General features: G+C 36.4%; 1 protein-coding gene and 1 pseudogene across 3 annotated transcripts in view; both read right to left on the reverse strand.

Moving 5' to 3' along the window:
* RFX7 (regulatory factor X7) overlaps positions 1-20,704 on the reverse strand; it is a 140,202-nt gene that overhangs the window by 74,236 nt on the left and 45,262 nt on the right. For all 3 annotated transcript variants that reach the window (XM_004779207.3, XM_004779208.3, XM_004779206.3), the window contains one exon: positions 1,303-1,336. In XM_004779207.3, coding sequence (XP_004779264.2) covers positions 1,303-1,336 — 34 coding nt within the window. The remainder of the gene's footprint in view (positions 1-1,302; positions 1,337-20,704) is intronic.
* Positions 10,029-12,132, reverse strand: LOC106004347 (annotated as a pseudogene).

The raw sequence follows: 20,704 nt of genomic DNA on the forward strand, positions 1-20,704 counted from the left end.
TTTCTCAAAAACAACCAGGGGGGTTAAAAACAACTGGGTCATACTATTCAACTTAAAAAACTTAGAATGAAATCCATACTATTTGCCATAGCTTAAATAAATCCTACGAAAATTTCTCACTACCTGAACTTTTCTTCCATCATTCTCTCTCTCTTCTCTAAGATGCAGCGACAGTGCTTTCTTTGTATTCTGTAAATATCCCCAACTCATTCCTGCTTCTGAATCTTTGTACTTATTCTTCCCTTCTGCCTAGTCCATGTCACAGGCAACTCATCACACAAGGCTGGGTTCTTATTATCCAAGTCTCCCTTCAAATGCCACTTTCTCAAAAAGGTTTTTCCTAATCATCCAACCTACCCACCATCACTTGCCTGCCCTCCCCTACCCACCAACACTTGCTATTTCATAATAGCATTTATCACTATCTACCATTATAATGCTCATTTACTTGACTATTCATCTAATATCTACCTTATTCAAAAAACTATAAGGTTCAAGAGGATAGAAATCTTACTATCTTCTTCATCAAATATACGTAACTTTAGACCTCATGCTAAAATACAATTCTGAACTTGAAAGATTTAAAAGCCTTTTTATTATTTAATATTTAATAAATGTCTTATCTTAAAAATTGTACTAGTCTTCTGCCTCAAAAGCTGAATAATCCTCCAACACTATCTTGGGTATTGAAAAGAATGCAATATACAGTAACTTCTGAGGGATAAACAATGAGACTCTTGAGAACTGGGATATCAAGGATATCCTCTGGGGATTGGAGTCAAAAGCACCCCTCCGTCCCTAATTACTACCTTCCTAGGTCTTAACAGCATGAAGCATTTTAAAAAGCTCCCATTTAAACACAATTTTTAAAAGTTCTATTCAGTACAACATAAATTAGAACTATTATTGTGGCTTTAATTCCTAAATTCTAGGAACCTAAATATGAACAATATGTTATCACAAAAAACGAACCCATCAAACATCTTAAATCTTTTCCTTCAACAAATTCTTACAGTCAATAGAAAAGAAAAAGAAAGAACTTTATTAAATGCATAGTGATCTTTAGAAAACGCCAGTAAGTTTCAAAAACATGCAATAACCTCAGACTGTGATTTCATTATTGATGCGATATTGGAAAGTAGATAGCTTATACCTAATTCACCCTTAGGGTTGTAATTCAATATCAAATTTTATTCTCTAAAATTGAGATATTTACAATAAATATTTACTTAGGGTAATATATTTTATACAGTGGTAAAAACCTTATTACAAAAGAACTTGAAGATTACTCATTTTACTTACCAAAATGCAGTCCACTTTAGATTGTACAGTTTTGCTAAAAGAAAAAGAAAGTTAAGTTAATAAAAATGTTAAAATAAATGTTTAAAATAGTAAAATTCCTTTTAAGATTAGCATCAGACCTTAAAACTGCATTTTTCACAAAGCCAAACAAACATCTATTCCCATTCACTGCACTAAATTTAGTCCTAAAGCATGATGAGAACATCTTGAGTTACCTGCTACACAGAATCAACCTACTGTTGTTACATTTTAACAATACATGTTACATTTTAACATGTATCATTTTAACAGATGCTTTGAATAAACAATAAAGTTTTTAGAGATACATTAAAAATGCAGATAAGTATTATACAAAGAAATAGGACACAGAGTTTATAATGAATTACAATTTTTAGTGTATGCCTGCCACTCTGGAAAATAATTTGTTTAGCATTTAAAAGCCATAATGGTGTAATATAATCTGTAGTTCTAAAGACTTGCTATAAAGTAGATTGTCTCTTCGCTCCTTCCCTCTCACATATGTACATGTGCGCACACACACCCACACAGGCTAGGGAAAGGAATCCCTAAACATAACTGATATGATAATAAATTGGAAGGGGAGAATACATTTAGAAATAACCCCAAAAAGCGACTACATATCAATTTACCAAATAAGTGAATTACTGAATAAGTGAACTATTAATATATAATACAAATGAAGCCAGTATAAAACAGTTAAACCATCACCTGGATTTTGTTATAACACATTAAAGTATAAATGCAATGAAATAATGTGTAAGTTCAGAGATATTTTATAACTTAAAAGATGCTACAAACCAAATTATCTTTCATAAAAGGTTCTAGAGCAAACAAGTATCAGAAAGTTTGGTTATTTGCCTCTGTATATATATCTATCTATACAATTAAAGTAAAAATCAACATTTAGAACTCATTTGTATTGATTAATACAATCAGTAACCTCAAAACTTTTCATTTGTACTTAGACCTCAAATTTCATTTTTTAAAGAACAAAGTATAACTGGATTAAGTTCAACTGCAAAGATCAGAATGACTAAAAGGAACAAGAAAAGCAAATGATACCTCCACTTAAGAGGAAATGAAATCCCCTTCCCACAATCCCACATTAGACTTTTCAGAGGTTTTTTAAGTCTTTTGGGATCGTTTGTATAGTTTATAACTCATTCACTAGCAGCTCAAGTCTGCTATTTTTTTCTCTCTGAGTAACTCCCAGTTTCCCTGAGGTAAAAAAGAGTATTGATTAAGAACTGCTCCTAAAAAGTAATGCATCAAGAATCCAAGCACTGTTCACCACCTTCTTCTAAACAACCCCCCTCCATTTCCTGTCTAAAGTGTTGCAGTAACCTAATTGGTCTCCCCCATCCACCCCCAACTAACTCTGTCGGCTATTATGAACAAAGTGGCCAGAGTGATTCTTTGTCCAAACCACATTAGTCTTCTGCTCCAGTCTTGATCATAGCCAACAAAGTCCTGCATGACCCAGCCTTCTGCTGTCTTTCCAATCTCATCTCTTACTATTTCTCTGTTCTTCATTCATTCAGCTCCTGCCTCCTGCCACACTCTCAAGGCAAAAGCAAGGCCTTTGTACGGGTTTTTTCTGTCAGCCTCTAATTCTCTTCATGACTTTGCAAGATGTTGTATTTTACAGATAGTTCTTCCCTGACTTTCCCATATAAAATATTCTGCATCATTCTATCCTTCTTGTTCTGCTTTGCTTCTCATTATTGCACTTACCACCAATCATTTTTATATATATTTTTAAAGATTTTATTTATTCATTTGAGAGAGAATGAGAGAGGAGAGAGAAAATGAGTAGGGGGAGGAGCAGAAGGAGAAGTACACTCCCTGTTGAGCCAGGAGCCTGATGCAGAACTCAGTCCCAGGACCTTGGGATCATGTCCTGGGCCCAAGGCAGACACTTAACGAACTGAGCCCATTTTATATTTTTATTAATTTATTTGTTTACTGGCTATCTTCCTTGACTAGACTTTAAACTCCATGAAAGCAGGCTTTGTCTGTTTTGCTCACTGCTGTTATTATCATCTGGCACATGTTAGATGTTCAAGAAAATCTGTTAAATGAATAAATGACAGAAACACATTCAGCCCCCTGTACTGGGACCACTTGAAAAAAGGTTTTTAGAGAAATTAATATGAAACTGAAAATGTAATTATTTTTTAAACCACAGCCCTAAATATACTCCTTTTCTACCAGAAACCGGCTCTGTGGAATATCTGAAGATGACTATGTCTTATTATAAACAACTTCGTAAATCTAAAAAGTATGTGTAAAAGATAACCTTTGAAAAAATAAACTTAAAAGGTAAAATGTAAGTGCTTCTAAGCTAGATATGAACTTTGGCAATCACCTGACCTAGCCTTTTGATTATTTTTACTTCATACTTAACACAGGCATAACAGAAGGATATAGATTAAGTCGCCTTTGTTCTTTTGTCCAGTCTCATACCATTTCACTACCTTCCCAAAGATAACTATCATTAATTTGACGTGTAAGCTCCCCAGTTGGTATTTTAATACTAGTATTACATATACAAGTCTATAAGCAACATATACTGCTGTTCCAAGAAGATTTTTAAAATGTTTATATAATTGCCTTTACATTATATATATTCCGCAATTGTCTTTTTTCATTCAATATTATTTTTGATATCTACACACTTTGATGAAGTTCATTCATTTTAACTGCTGAAAATTATTCAATTGGGTGAATATATCAAATACATTCATCTATTTCTTTACTGAAAGCCAATTTTATACTTCCCAGTTTTTCTTACTAACAATGTCACAATAAACTTTGTATAGGTCTCCTGATGTACACAGTGGAAATCTCTCAGTTACAAATTCAAAAGTTAATTTTCAGGGGCTCATGGATGTATTTTTTCAATTGTATAATATATTATCAAATTCTTCTCCCAAGCAGTTTATATCCATTTACACTTCCATCAGTACCACATAATAGTCTATACTTTCCTACTACTTTGTACAAATATTTGCCATTTATACATGATATATAATACACATGTTAAACACTATCTTAATGGATATATATTTTTTGAATTTGTCATTTTCCCCAATTGCTAGCAATATTTTTCACCTGCTCACTGGCCATATGGATTTTCTCCTCTGTAAATTGCTGGTTCATATTCTTTGCCCATTTTTAAGAGGAGTTGACTATTTCTTATTAAGTTGTAGCTGTTCTTTATACACTATGGACAGGAATCCTGTTACATATACTTAACTTCACTAATTATATATTTTAGTGATAGCTTACTAAAGTTTAAATTTTTGATTTAGTCAAATTTATTAATTTTTTCCTTTATGATCTGTGTTTTTTATCTTAAGACATCCTATCTAGCTAAAGTTTTAAGGACATATATCATTCTAATATTTTTAAAGTTAGCTTTTTCAAGTTTGATCTTTATTTGAATAAGAATTTACTCTTACGTATGGTGTGGTATAATACATTTTTCTCTCTGGTAGGCCAATTGCTCCCTATTTTATTATGTCCAAGTTTGCACGTATGCTTGAATCTATTTTTGGCTTTTTTTCTGTTTAATTATTAACCTATGTATCTATCTTTGCACCACCACTCTAAATTTACCTGTGCTTTAAAAATTAGGTCTAGTTGTTTGCTTAAATGACCTTTTTTGACCATTTTCAGAACAGTCTTGATAATCCTTAGGCCTTAAATACCAGGTTGAGTTTTTGGTTTTTCCAATTATACAAAATTCTTGCTAAGATTTATATTGAGCTGCACTGAAGTTATAGATTGAAATGGAGGAGTTGACTCATAATTTGATTTATTTTGTCTGTCTTTAAAACTGTCTTATAATTTTCTCTGTATCTTTTTAAAATTATACTTTTTAACCTACTAATGTACATGCTGATATTCACAAAAACTATTAGTTTTCTATGCTGACCTTATTAGTTCTAACAGTATATAGATTCTCCTGTAGATAACCATTTCACTTACAATTAATGAAAATATTTTTCTTCCTTTTCTGTCCTTATGCCTCTTTTTCACCTCCTTTCTTATCTAATTACTTTGCCTAAAATCTCTAGTCTAAAGATTAAGAATTACAGTGAGAGCAGACATCCTGTTCGGTTTCCAGTTTTTGTTTCAGAATTTTAACATGATGTATTATAATATTCCATTTAGTGGGCATTTTATTATTTCCTACAATATTCCTGAATATTCATTATTTTTACTGACTCAATAAAAATGATGCTTCAATATCCCGATGTTCTGCATCAGAAAATGACAAAGTAACTTCCCACATGTAACAATGATATATTGTGGACAAAATATAAAAACCTCGCATCAAAGTTAGAGTGACCAAAAGCAGGTAGCAACTAGAGGGAAACATCCGTAAAAGAAGGGAACTGTGTTAGGTAGGATTTGTCGTTATAAGGCTATTTGTCCGAGGGCACCTATCCACCCATGCAACAATGATCACTGAAGAATAAGGCAGAAATCTTCTGTTTTGCCAGCTGAGGAGGCAGAAGACAATGTCTGGGATTGCCAGAGCCACTGTAACATGAAAGATGAAATCCTAGAAAGGATGGAGCCACAAAATTTCTTTATAAACTATGCCCAAACGTTTGGAGACCTTCCTCTGGGAAAGACTCCAAGGCTCCAGAAAAAAGCAAGGGCTGGAAAAAGTGGAAAGATCTGAGTTGAGTCTCCTTGCTGCTTATTATAGGAGTAATAATGCTGGAGTTTGAATCCCAACATGTTACAGACTATCAGGACAAAAAAAATCCAAAACACAAAAAACCCCAAAACACTCAGAGAAAAATAACAGAATCCAAAGCCTACAACAGTGTATCACCCACAAAGCCCATTACACAAGCAAAATATACCAGAAAGAAGAAACAGGAAAAAGAGATCCAGAGTCAAGACAAAAAGCAGCTCACAGAAACCAAATCCTGAATGATCCATATGTCAGAATTAGTCAAGGATTTCTAAGCAAGTATTATAAATATGTCCAAGTATTTAAAGGAAAATAATGTCATAAGAAACGTATACATGGCAGGGGAGAACCTCAGCTGAGAAATGGTAGTTTCTCAGAACCAAATGGAAATTCTAAAACTAAAAAGTACAATGTCTAAAATGAAAAATTCATTGGATTACCTTAACAGCAGATCAGATACAGCAGAAAAAGGGTCACTAAACTGGAAAATAAATCAATATATCTTATTGAATCTAAAGGAGAAAGAAAAAGATTTTCAACATAATAAGCAGAGCCTTAGGGATCTGTAGTAAAACATCAAGTGGTCTAACCATGTACAGTTGGAGAGGAGAGATAATGGGACAGAAAAATATCTGACAAATGACCAAAAATTTCCCCAAATTATGTGAAAAACACGAACTTACATATCTAAATTCATTAAATTCCAAGCAGGATTACTACCAAGAAAACCACACATGGGCACATCATAGTCAAAGAGATGAAAACACGAAGATGAAAAGCAAATTTTGAGGTCAACTGGATGGAGTAAATAAAGTTAACATTATATGCAGTAAAAAAGTGGTATGAGTGATAGCTGACTTCTATACAGTCAGCTGATTTGCAACAGAAGTTGCAGACAGAACTAAAGCATTTAAGCGATAAAAGAAAATCCTTTCAACAAAGGCTGATGGAATAAGCAGATATATCTATAAACAAATGAATATAACTCATTTGACTAATTTTGAGTTGGATCTTAAAATTAACCATAAAAATGTAAACTATAAAATGCCTATAAGAAATTACGACCTGAAAAATATACAAGATATCTTGGGATGCAATAACCCTTAAAGAAAAAAAAATTAAATTCCATCAAAATGAAAATCAACTATATTCATCAAAAGACATCAACTAAGCAAATAAACAAGCCATCACACAAAACCAATATTTGCAAAACATACATCTAACAAAGGACTTATGCTCAGAATATGTTATAAATTCCTACAACTCAATAGTAAAGTCGATTAATAAATAAACAACTGCAATAGATAGTTCACACACACAAAAAAATATACAAATATCCAATACGGAAATGAAAAGATGTCCAACATCATTAATCATTAAGGAACTGCAAATCACAATCATGACGATATACCATTATATACTCACTAGGATGGCTAAAATTAAAAACACAGTTTGGAGCAACTCCAACTGTCATACATTTCTGGTGGAAATGTAAAAAGTAAAACCACTTCAGAAAAATTTAGTTAAATATAAACTTATCTTTTATTGTGGCAATTCTACTCCTAGGTATTTATATTAAAAGAAATGAAACTCTGTATCCATGAAACAGGTTTGAACAATAATGTTCATAGAATCTTTAGTCATAATTGCCCCAAACTGAAAATAATCCAAATGGCAGTCAATGTAAGAATAGATAAAAACATGGTATAGTCATAGTACTCAGCAATTAAAAGCCAAACAAAAAACAACTTATAATACACAGAAACACATGGATGAATCTAGTAGATACTACAGTGAGCCAAAGACACCACCCAGAGAAGTTCACTGTGGACAATTCCATTTATATGAAGTTCTAGCATAGACTAAATTAATCTATGACAAAAAATGTTTTATAAACATTTTAATTAGATAGTATCAACCTGGTAGTTGGTATTAGACAAAAATAAGGAAATATCAGTATCATAATTTTGCTGTGGTATTAGAACTACAAATGTTATGGAACATGCTAATCATTCATCTTCCACATCTTTCAGTTCAGGCTTTGCATATTAGGTCAGATCAACACAATATTAAGAAGTAAAAATCTTGGGGCACCTGGGTGGCTCAGTGGGTTAAAGCCTCTGCCTTCAGCTCAGATCATGATCCTGGGATCCTGGGATGGAGCCCCACATTGGGCTCTCTGCTCAGCGGGGAGCCTGCTTCCCTCTCTCTCTGCCTGCCTCTCTGCCTACTTGTGATCTCTGTCTGTCAAGTAAATAAATAAAATCTTAAAAAAACAAAAAAGAAGTAAAAATCTTAAACTAGACCTACAGAGTAGGGAAAAGAGGGAAACACAGCAGCAAGACAGCATATACTAATTTAATAAAGAGAGATACAACTTGAGAAAGCATATTTTGTTTTCCCTAAGCCGAATTATAGAGTGAAGCTGGGGAAACTTTCTTACCTAATGCAGTTATACAAAAGAGACAATAATTTTAGAAAGTATATGTTAAAAAAAACCCCAACAAACAAACAAAAAAAAAAACTTAGTCTAAGCTTACTTCACCTCACAGAAATAACCACGAAATAACCACTTTACTTCACAAAAATAACCATGTAATATCCCCTTTTCTTCATAGTTCAACATGCCACAATAAATAGATTACTAGTCATGGGCCAAACATACACAGACTATAATACATAGAATGTATTATATGTATACTATATGTATATGTAACAATACATAGAATATAACTCACTGTAAGTAACAATATGCTTGAAAGAACAGATGCTCGCTATAACCATTCCAGAAACTTTGTTTTCCCAGTTTCCACAAACTGTTATATTAAGTATTTATTACTGATATCATCCTAAGAGATTCCCAGTCATCTCTCCAGTAATAGGTTTGGCTTCCACGCAAAAGTTCAATACTATTTCTACATTTATTTAGAGTCTCCAAGTCTGAATTCAGAACGACTCACAATTCCTATATACTTGATTCAAAATTCTCATGTTGCAGAATTTGTGATCTATGAATACCAGATATTACACTTCACCTATGGAAAATCTAAAGTACAGGAAGTAAGTGTAGTACATCAACTGTAAGAAGCCATTCTAGCCTTGCCAGGATAAGTCAAACTCTTAGCTTCCTCTTCCTGCAAAATAGTTAATTCTGTCAAAAGTATATTGACTTTAAATCCTTTTTGTGGATTATGAATTAGCTCACAGTCCATCAAAGTAAAAGATGTTTTTATCTTATACTTTTCTAAAGCATTTACTTGTAGTTCGCTCAAAAGAGAACAAAAAAATTTTCTGTTTTTAAAGAAAACCAAAATAGGGGTGCCTGGGTGGCTCAGTGGGTTATGCCGCTGCCTTTGGCTTGGGTCATGATCCTAAGGTCCTGGAATCGAGTCCCGCATTGGGCTCTCTGCTCAGCGGGGAGCCTGCTTCTCCACCCCGTCCTGGCCTGCCTCTCTGCCTACTTGTGATCTCTGTTTGTCAAATAAATAAAATCTTTAAAAATAAAATAAATAATAAAAATAACCACAATAGTAGTGGTTAATTCTATAAAAGTTGAAGGATAAAATATATATATATAAAGCAAACTACTCTTAATCCCATCATCCAGAAATATTTTATTTGTACACTTAACTACGTCTTTTTAAAAAAGATTTCACTTATTTATTTGAGAGAGAGAGAGAGAGAGAGAGAGAATGGAGGTGGGGCCAGAGGCAGAGAGAAGCAGACTGCCCTGCTGAGCAGGGAGCCCAATGCAGGACCTGAAACCAGGACCCTGGGATCATGACTAGAGCCAAAGGCAGACACTCAATGGACTCAGACACCCAGGTGCCCACTTAATCATTTTTTCTTAAAAACAACTGGGATTTGGAGGTGCCTGGGTGGCTCAGTGGGTTAAAGCCTCTGCCTTCAGCTCAGGTCATGATCCCGGCATCCTAGTATCGAGCCCCACATAAGATTTCTGCTCTGCAGGGAGCCTGCTTCCCCTCCTCTCTCTGCCTCTCTCTCTTGCCTACTTGTGATCTCTGTCAAATAAATAAATAAAATCTTAAAAAAACAAAACAAAACTGGCATCTGATGGTGAGGATGTGGAGAAACTGGAATCACTGTCTGCTACTAACAGGAATGTAAGATAGTGTAGCTGCTACAGATAATAGTCTGGTGTTTCCTCACAAAACACATAATTATCATATAACCCAGAAATTTTACTCCTAGGTATATATCCAAGAAATGAAATAGGTATTAAAACAACAATGTGCACATAAATATTTAGAGATGCACTATTCTTAAGAGTTAAAAGGTGGAAACAACCCAAATGGATGAATAAACAAAATGTGGTACATCTATATAATGGAGTATCATTCAGCCACAAAAAAAGAATGATCCATACTAAAACATGGATGGATCCTGAAAAGCCTATTTAGAGAAGGCAGACATAAAAGGTCATTTATTATGTAATTATTCTGTAATTTAATGTGTCTGAAACATCCAGAGTGCATACAACCAGAAAGCTGACTGGTAGCTGCCAGGAACTAAGGGGACAGGAAATTGGGGAATGAATGCTTAAAGCATATGGGGTTTCACTTTGGGGTGATTAAATATTTTGGAACTACACAGAGGTGATGGTAACACATTATAAATGTACTAAATGTCATTCAAGTGTGAACTTTAAGTGGTTAATTTTAGGTCATGTAAAACTTACCTTAATAAGTACCAATTATGTTTACATTTACATCCCCAAATGCTTTTGTTTTGAATTGCTTACATTTGACAGTCTTTGTTTAAGATTTTATGTATGTATGTGTGTATATATGTATTTATAGAGCATGAGTTGGGGAGAAGGGGCAGAGAAGGACAGAGATACTCCAGCAGACTTTGAGCTGAGTTCAGAGCCCTACCCAGGGATCAATCCCCTAAGCCAAGCTGAAATCAAGAGTCAAAGGCCCAACCAGCTAGGCTTTCCAGGCACCCCCATTTTACAGTCTTTAATTAAGCACATAAAACTGTACTATATATATTTCTACATGAACATTTTGTGAAATTCAGATCACAGTGTATCACTTACAAATCTTTTGTCTTTCCTCTGATAATGTATACCTTTTTGCATAGTTCCTGAAAACAACATAACCATCCCACCTTTTAAAAAAAAAAAAAATTTATTTGAGAGAGAGCGTGTGAGTGAGAGGAGAGGCAGAGTGAGAGGGAGAGAATCTCAAACAGATTCCATGCTGAGTGCATAGCCTGACAGGGAGCTCTATCTCATGTCCCTGAGATCATGACATGAGCTGAAACCAAGAGTCAGAGGCTTAACCAACTGAGCCACCAGCTGTGCCCCCTTCATCCCATCTTTTATTAACTTTGAAACTGGCTTGAGCCTGGAATGGCCCAATAAGATTAAAGAGAGGGTTTCCACTCAACGTTTTCTATACTTATTCTTTCTTCTTCAGCTTTCTGCTCTTGCTCCTTCCAGGACTGCTCCTTTTAAGCAATTCTTAAAAGTTTCCTAGTTCCTCAAGAAGAGCTGCAGTATCAGCATTACTCTCCTTTTCAAAATCTTCATTTTCTTCGTCTGTTAGAGGCTCATCTGCACAAGGTTGGCAGGAGAAATCTGGTCTAAGCAAGGCTTGACACTGAAGATGTTGTATGTTCTCATGTAGGATGATTTCTTCTTTTCCTGCTGTTTCCTCTCTTCCTTCCAGTGTTGTTCCTAAATCGTGATTCCAAACTACTTCTTTTGCCTCTTGAATAGTTCATCTATATTTTATCTTTGTGTGAGAAGATTTCTACTTAAATACTGCTTTAAGAAGTGGCTCAATCGGGGCGCCTGGGTGGCTCAGTGGGTTAAGCCGTTGCCTTCGGCTCAGGTCATGATCTCAGGGTCCTCGGATCGAGTCCCACATCGGGCTCTCTGCTCAGCGGGGAGCCTGCTTCTCTCTCTCTCTCTGCCAGCCTCTCTACCTACCTGTGATCTCTCTCTGTCAAATAAATAAATAAAATCTTAAAAAAAAAAAAAAAAAAAAGAAGTGGCTCAAATCACCTTCCCCCTTTCCTCTCCTATCTCTCACAGATTCAGAAGTTGTTCTGGCTGCTGTTGTCATCTTTTCTGGCTGGCCGAGATCTGATGCAGCAGCCTCCAGAAATCATACAGACACCATTACAACTCTTCCCAAATTGCATTAAAAATAGTCATCATTCAGAGTTCTTGCCTGATCTTACGACCTTTCGGGGATCTGCTTTAAAGGTAATTTAGGTTGTAGACCAATACATCTCAATAGGACACCGCTTTTTAGTGGCATCTTGCTTTACCATACAGTTTGTTCTATGCTTTGTAGAATGCTTGTATGCTGCCCACTAAATGTCAGTAGACATTCTGACAACCAAAACTGCTCTACATATTATCACGTCTCTAGTTGAGTGCTACAACTCTGGAGTGCACAGAACAAAGTCATTCATGTACTATGTGTTGTTGACTCACATATAAGAGGTTCCCTAATATACTCAATACAATGCTCTATAAATGAGTTATTTCTAAAGTTCAAACTTCATTAGGTATGAATAGTGAACTTTTTGTTTTTTTGAAGAGTATTATAAGCATTTGCTAATTTTATCAAAAAACTCATTTTCCTGTTCAGATAAAACTAATTCGTTTTTTAAAGATGTATTTATTTTAGTGAGAGAGAGTGTGTGCGCGCGTGCACGTATGTACAAGCAATGTGGGAAGAGAGAATCCTGAAGCAGACTCCCTGCAGAGCACAGAGCCTGATGTGTTGATCCCAGGACCCTGAAATGATGACCTGAGCAGAAATCAATAGTCAGACACAACCGACTGAGTCACCCAGGACCCCAAAACTAACTTCCACTAGAAGAATTAACTATTAACAGAAAACTTTTGCCTATTATTATTAATATTATTAAAATGAAGCTTTCAATTTCTTAGTGACATCAATGCATTCATTGAGTTAGTATTATTTTCTATTGTTCTAATGCATACCAAGCATTCTACAAAGCATTGAACAATTTTTTACTATTTTACTATTTTTTGAGATTACCAAGTTGCAAGTATAGTGTAAAGTTATAGAGAATAGGGGCACCTGGGTGGCTCAGTGGGTTAAGCCGCTGCCTTCGGCTCAGGTCATGATCTTGCGTCCCGGGATCGAGTCCCGCATTGGGCTCTCTGCTCGGCAGGGAGCCTGCTTCCTCCTCTCTCTCTCTCTGCCTGCCTCTCTGCCTACTTGTGATCTCTCTCTGTCAAGTAAATAAATAAAATCTAAAAAAAAAAAAAAGTTATAGAGAATAATACAATACACATTCCTGCCAGTGACTTTGAAGTAATCTGAACATTTTCTCCCTTTTTTCCCTTAAGGAGGAAACCTTCGTAGATGAAACTGAAGCCCCTCTAGGCTGTTTTCCAATTTCATTTCACCATTCATTTGTTGGTGGTGACCACTATCTAGAACTTATTATCATTCTTATGAATATTTATATTTTACTACAAATATTCAGTACAGTAGTCCCCCTTCAGTTTCAATTATCCAAAGTTAACCATGGTCCAGAAGCAGGTGATCTTCCTTCTGATGTATAATGTATAATCAGGTCTTATAATCAGAAGGTCAACAGTAGCCTAGCTCTGTATCATGATGGCTACATCAGTCACTGCACTTCATCTCATCATGTAAGCATTTCATCACCCTCATATCACCACAAGAAGGGTGAGTACAGTCAGATATTTAGAGAGAACATATTCACCTAATTTTATTATAGTATATTGTTATAATTGTTCTATTTTACTATTTGTTGTTAATCTCTCACTGTACGTAATTGATACACTATACTTTATCATAGGTACATATGCACTATGTATAAGAAAAAAAATCCATGGTTTCTATCCATGGTACTATCCATGGTCTCAGGCATCCACTTGGGTCCCTGTTGGAATGGGGGGAGGGGTGGTAATGTATGTCACTAAACAATATGAAGCAGTTTTGTTTACTTTATAAACATGGAGTTATGATACATGTATTAGTCTACCTTTCCCCTCCCCCTTTTACTTATGGGGCTTTAGAAAGTGTATCTTTTGATTCATTCTAGTTTATCTGTTTTAACTGTTATTAGTGTTATGGGTTGAATTATGTATCAATCTCAGTACCTCACAATGTGAACTTATTTGGGGACAGGGTCTTTACAGAGGCTTCATTGTTCAATTAACTTCATTGTTAAATCAGTCATGCGGGTGGGCTCTAATCTAATACCATAGCTGTGCTAATAAAATGGGAAAATGCAGACATGAAGACACATAAGGAAGGAAGAAGATGTGAAAAGACATAAGGAGAAGGCCATCTGCAGGTCAAGGAAAGCAACCTGGAAGATCCTTCCCTCACACCCTTCAGAAGGAATCAACATTGTGAATACCTTGATCTTGGACTTCTAGCCTCCAGAACTGTGAGAAAATAAGTTCCTGTTGCTTAAGACACCTACTCTGTGGTACTTTGTTATAGCAGCCCTAGAAAATTAATACACATAGTATCCCACTGTCTGAACATACCACTTTTTATTTATACATTCTTTTACTGAAAGATAACTATGGTTTTTCCAGCTCTCTACTGTAACACAGAATGTTGCAAAAAACATTTGGCATACAGCTCTTGTTATGCAACACTTTTTCTCAGACACATACACAAACACATATACACAAACCTTGCAGGGGAATTCTGGTATGTTGATCTTCAACCTTCTAATTATTGCTAAATTGGCCTTCAAAGTATACTCCATCAGCTGTGTATGAGAATTTCTTTACCCTCTCCAAAATCCGATAATGACAGACTTTTGCCAATGTAATGTGTGTGAAATTATTTCAGTGCTTTAATATGCATCACTCTATTAATGAGGTTTAACATCCTCACATGTTTATTGACCACTATGCTTTCTTATATGTACTGTCTACTCATAATCTTTACCCATTTTCCACTTTGTTGTTTACTATTGTTATTTTTATAATAATGAGTCCTCTTTATACTCTGATACTAATCCTTTGCCAATTATTTAATTACAAATATTTTCTCCCCATCTGCAGCTTGTTTTTCTTTTTATGGTGTTGTTTTACAGAAAGCTTTTATTTTAATGTATTCAAATTTATTAGAATTTTCCTTCATGAAAAGTGCTTTTGGTATCTTGTTTTTAAAAACTTTTCCTTTCATGACGTCACAAATTTATTTTCAGGGTGCGTGGGTGGCTCAGTCAGTTATGTGTGTGACCCCTGATCTTAGCTCAGGTCTTGATCTCAGAGTCATGAATTCAAGCCTGGTGTTGGACTCCATGCTCCAGCAACCTACTTTAAAAAAAGAGGGAGAGATTTATTTTCTTATAAATGCTTTATACATTCGGTGCTTGAGGTCCCTTGAGTCTGTATGTGATACATGTATTTTTTTCATATAGATAACTAAAACTCCAGTGGTCCACCCTTCCCTTGCAGACAAGGCTGCTGTTTTGTTTTTGTGTTTCCTAAGTCTAGCACTTTTCCTGGTACACATCAGGCAATGTGTGCTCAATAAAAAGATGGATGGAGGGAGGGAAAGGGAGAGAAAGAAAGGTGAGGCAGGGATAGAAGAAAATATTCAGGGGGAAAAATATTCAGATCATGGTCCTTGGTGCAAACTTAAGTATTAAAAACCATACAAATCTAAGGGTATTAAAAACAGACTCAGGGGGTGGGCTGCAGGCAAATGGGCTTTCCAGACTCTGAAATGCTGGAGGCAAAGATATTGATCATGTAACTGGGTAACCACTCTGCTTTCTCTCTCCCAGGCTGAGACTATGGCCTTGCCGGTACTGAATAGGTTTAAAATCCAAAAAACTGTGATGTTTTATAACTATCACTTGATTATTATGTTAAGTCTTTGCAGAATTTTAATGAAAGCCTAAGTATAAAAGGCAATGATACATCATACATTTGATCCAGCTGAACTCTTCCTAAAGATAAGGTAGCTGTACGCACACAAGAAACCCCAGAAAGACTGAAAAAAAAAGATACGCTGCAATTACTATTACTCAGAATAGTCATTTGACTTCTGTATCCTTTACATAATCCAGGAACATACAACAGTTGAGACGACAGTCTCTTCCCAAGAACCCCTAAGCTTAAGGTCAAATGGAGGGGTAGGGGAGGGCACAACAGAAATAAAGGGAAAGAAGAATAGGACCTACAATGACTTCTGCTTCGGTGACGCTCAACAGAAATATAGCTACCTAAAGCAAGATTATGATATCTAGTGCAGCATAGCTGAGGAAATACATTCCATAAGAGTAAAAGAGGGCTTAGCCTCTTGATGAATGTACACTAAACCATCTATGAAGTATTCTTGGCAAAACATTAAACCCTGTCTATGTATTGAACCATATTTATATCTAACTAGTAAACATAGAAAGTAGAGATGAGAAAGATGCCAAAAAGCAACATGAGAATGAAATCAGCAAAACCCAGACTGCAGGAAACTCCAGAGGACAAATGATACAGTTTCTTCAACAGAAAAAAATAAAAAATACAAGAAAAATTTTAAAAGAAGACCTATAGATTAAGAGACAATCAACATACAGCAATATGAGGATACTAATTAAAACAAATTACAAAGGGAGGAGTCAAGATGGTCGGAGAAGTAGCAAGCTGAGAGGACATCAGGTAGCAGGAAATCAGCTAGATAGCTTATCTAACCATAGCGAACACCTACAAATCCAATGGGAAATCGAAGAGAAGAAGAGCAATAATTCTAGAAACAGAAAATTGATCACTTTCTGAAAGGTAGGACCTGCGAAAAAGTGAATCCAAAGCGATGGGAAGATAGACCACGGGGAGAGGGGCCAGCTCCCAGCAAGCAGCCAAGCAACGGAGAACAAAATCAGGACTTTTAAAAGTCTGCTCCATTGAGGGAAATCGCTCCAGAGGCTAAACCAGGGGGAAGCCCAAACAGGGTCAGCGTAACCCCAGGTCCTGCAAGGTCACAGAAAGACCGGGGGTGTCTGAACGTCCCAGAGCTCACAGGTATTAGAGCGGGGAAGCCAGCTAAAGCGACAAAGCCGAGGAGTAAGCTCTCAACTCGGAGATACCTTGAACCGGGCACAGGCTGGGTGAGCTTAGAGTGCGACCAGAGGCCAGGGAAACGGGGTGACTAAGCACTTTTCTCCAAACATGCAGCTGGAGGCCAGGGAGGTAGAAGCGACCGACTGCTTTTCTCCAGGTGTGACCAGAGGCCAGAGAAACAGGAGCGATTGGGTGCTTTTCTCTGAGGGTGCACTGAGGGGCTGGACCCCGAGCTCTTGGCTCTTCGGGGCTGGAGACTGGGAGGCTGCCATTATCATTCCCGTCCTCCAGAACTCTACAGAAAGCACTCAGGGAACAAAAGCGCCCGGAAGCAAACCCGAGTGGATTACATAGCCTGGCCCCTGGTAAGGGCGGGGCAATTATGCCTCTGGGAAAGACAGCTGAGAATCACTACAACAGGGCCTTCCCCCAGAAGATCAAAAAGAAATCCAGCCAGGACCAACTTCACTTACCAAGGAGAAGAGCAGAATTCCAGAGGAGGAGAAAGCAAATGTTATCTGGACGAAATGACAAGGCAGAAAAACTCACCACAAAAAAAAGAACAAGAGGCAGTACCAAAGGTTGGGGACCTACTCAATAAGGACATTGGTAATATGACATATCGAGAGTTCAGAATGACGATTCTCAAGGTTCGAGCCAGGCTCAAAAAAGGCATAGAAGATATTAGAGAAACCCTCTCCGGAGAGATAAAAGCCCTTACTGGAGAAATAAAAGAACTAAAATCTAACCAAGTTGAAATAAAAAAAGCTATTAATGAGGTGCAATCAAAAATGGAGGCTCTGACTGCTGGGACAAATGAGGCAGAAGAAAGAATTAGAATTAGCGATAGATATAGAAGACCAAATGACACAGAATATAGAAGCTGAGCAAAAGAGGGACAAACAGCTACTGGACCACGAGGGAAGAATTCGAGAGATAAGTGACACCATAAGACGAAACAACATTACAATAATTGGGATTCCAGAAGAAGAAGAAAAAGAGAGGGGAGCAGAAGGTATACTGGAGAGAATTATTGGGGAGAATGTACCCAATATGGTAAAGGGAACAAGCATCAAAATTCAGGAGGTGCAGAGAAAGCCCCTAAAATCAATAAGAATAGGCCCACACCCCATCACCTAATAATAAGATTTACAAGTCTTAGTGATGAGGAGAAAATCCTGAAAGCAGCCTGGGAAAAGAAGTCTGTAACATACAATGGTAAAAATATTAGATTGGCAGCAGACTTATCCACAGAGACCTTACAGGCCAGAAAGAGCTGGCATGATATATTCAGAGCACTAAACGAGAAAAACATACAGCCAAGAATACTATATCCAGCTAAGCTATCATTGAAAAGAGAAGGAGAGATTAAAAGCTTCCAGGACAAACAAAAACTGAAAGAATTTGCAAACACCAAACCAGCGCTACAGGAAATATTGAAAGGGGTCCTCTAAGCAAAGAGAGAGCCTACAAGTGGTAGATCAGTAAGGAACAGAGACCATATACAGTAACAGTCACCTTACAGGCAATACAATGGCACTAAATTCATATCTCTCAATAGTTACCCTGAATGTTAATGGGCTAAATGCCCCAATCAAAAGACACAGGGTATCAGAATGGATAAAAAAACAAAACCCATCTATATGTTGCCTCCAAGAAACTCATTTTAAGCCTGAAGACACCTCCAGATTTAAAGTGAGGGGGTGGAAAAGAATTTACCATGCTAATGGACATCAGAAGAAAGCAGGAGTGGCAATCCTTATATCAGATCAATTAGATTTTAAGACAAAGACTATAATAAGAGATGAGGAAGGACACTATATCATACTCAAAGGGACTGTCCCACAAGAAGATCTAACAATTTTAAATATCTATGCCCCCAACGTGGGAGCAGCCAACTATATAAACCAATTAATAACAAAATCAAAGAAACACATCGACAATAATACAATAATAGTAGGGGACTTTAACACTCCCCTCATTGAAATGGACAGATCATCCAAGCAAAAGATCAACAAGGAAATAAAGGCCTTAAATGACACACTGGACCAGATGGAACATTTCATCCCAAAGCAAGAGAATACACATTCTTCTCTAGTGCACATGGAACATTCTCCAGAATAGACCACATCCTGGGTCCTAAATCAGGTCTCAACCGGTATCAAAAGATTGGGATCATTTCCTGCATATTTTCAGACCACAATGCTCTGAACCTAGAACTCAATCAAAAGAGGAAATATGGAAAGAACCCAAATACATGGGGACTAAACAGCATCCTTCTAAAAAATGAATGGGTCAACCAGGAAATTAAAGAATTGAAAAAAATTCATGGAAACAAATGATAATGAAAACACAATGGTTGAAATCTGTGGGACACAGCAAAGGCAGTCCTGAGAGAAAAATATATAGCGGTACAAGCCTTTCTCAAAAAACAGGAAAGGTCTCAAGTACACAACCTAACCCTACACCTAAAGGAGCTGGAGAAAGAACAACAAAGAAACCCTAAACCCAGCAGGAGAAAAGAAATCATAAAGATCAGAGCAGAAATCAATGAAATAGAAACCAAAAAAACAAAAGAACAAATCAACGAAACTAGGAGCTGGTTCTTTGAAAGAATTAATAAGATTGATAAACCCCTGGCCAGGCTTATCAAAAAGAAAAGAGAAAGGACCCAAATAAATAACATCATGAAAGAAAGAGGAGAGATCACAACCAACACCAAAGAAATACAAACAATTATAAGAATATACTATAAGCAACTCTATGCCAACAATTTCGACAATCTGGAAGAAATGGATACATTTCTAGAGACATATAAACTACCACAACTGAACCAGGAAGAAACAGAAAACCTATAGAGACCCATAACCAGTAAGGAGATTAAAACAGTCATAAAAAATCTCCAAACAAACAAAAGTCCAAGGCCAGATGGCTTCCCAGGGGGAATTCTACCAAACATTTAAAGAAGAATTAATTCCTATTCTCCTGAAACTGTTCCAAAAAATAGAAAGGGAAGGAAAACTTCCAAACTCATTTTGTGAGGCCAGCATCACCTTGATCCCAAAACCAGACAAGGATCCCATCAAAAAGAGAGCTATAGACCAATATCCTTGATGAACACAGATGCGAAAATTCTCACCAAAATACTAGCCAATAGGATTCAACAGTACATTAAAAGGATTATTCACCACGACCAAGTGGGATTTATTCCAGGGCTGCAAGGTTGGTTCAACATCCGCAAATCAGTCAATGTGATACAATACATTAATAAAAGAAACAATAAGAACCATATGATACTCTCAGTAGATGCTGAAAAAGCATTTGACAAAGTACAGCAAGCATCCCTTCCTGATTAAAACTCTTCAAAGTGTACGGATAGAGGGCACATACCTCAATATTATCAAAGCCATCTATGAAAAACCCACCGCAAATATCATTCTCAATGGAGAAAAACTGAAAGCTTTTCCGCTAAGGTCAGGAACACGGCAGGGATGTCCATTATCACCACTGCTATTCAACATAGTACTAGAAGTCCTAGCCTCAGCAATCAGACAAAAAAAGGAAATTAAAGGCATCCAAATCGGCAAAGAAGAAGTCTT

The sequence above is a fragment of the Mustela putorius genome, unplaced genomic scaffold, assembly GCF_011764305.1.
Source record: "Mustela putorius furo isolate JIRA1106 unplaced genomic scaffold, ASM1176430v1.1 tig00003896_pilon_pilon_pilon, whole genome shotgun sequence".
NCBI classification, from domain to species: domain Eukaryota; kingdom Metazoa; phylum Chordata; class Mammalia; order Carnivora; family Mustelidae; genus Mustela; species Mustela putorius.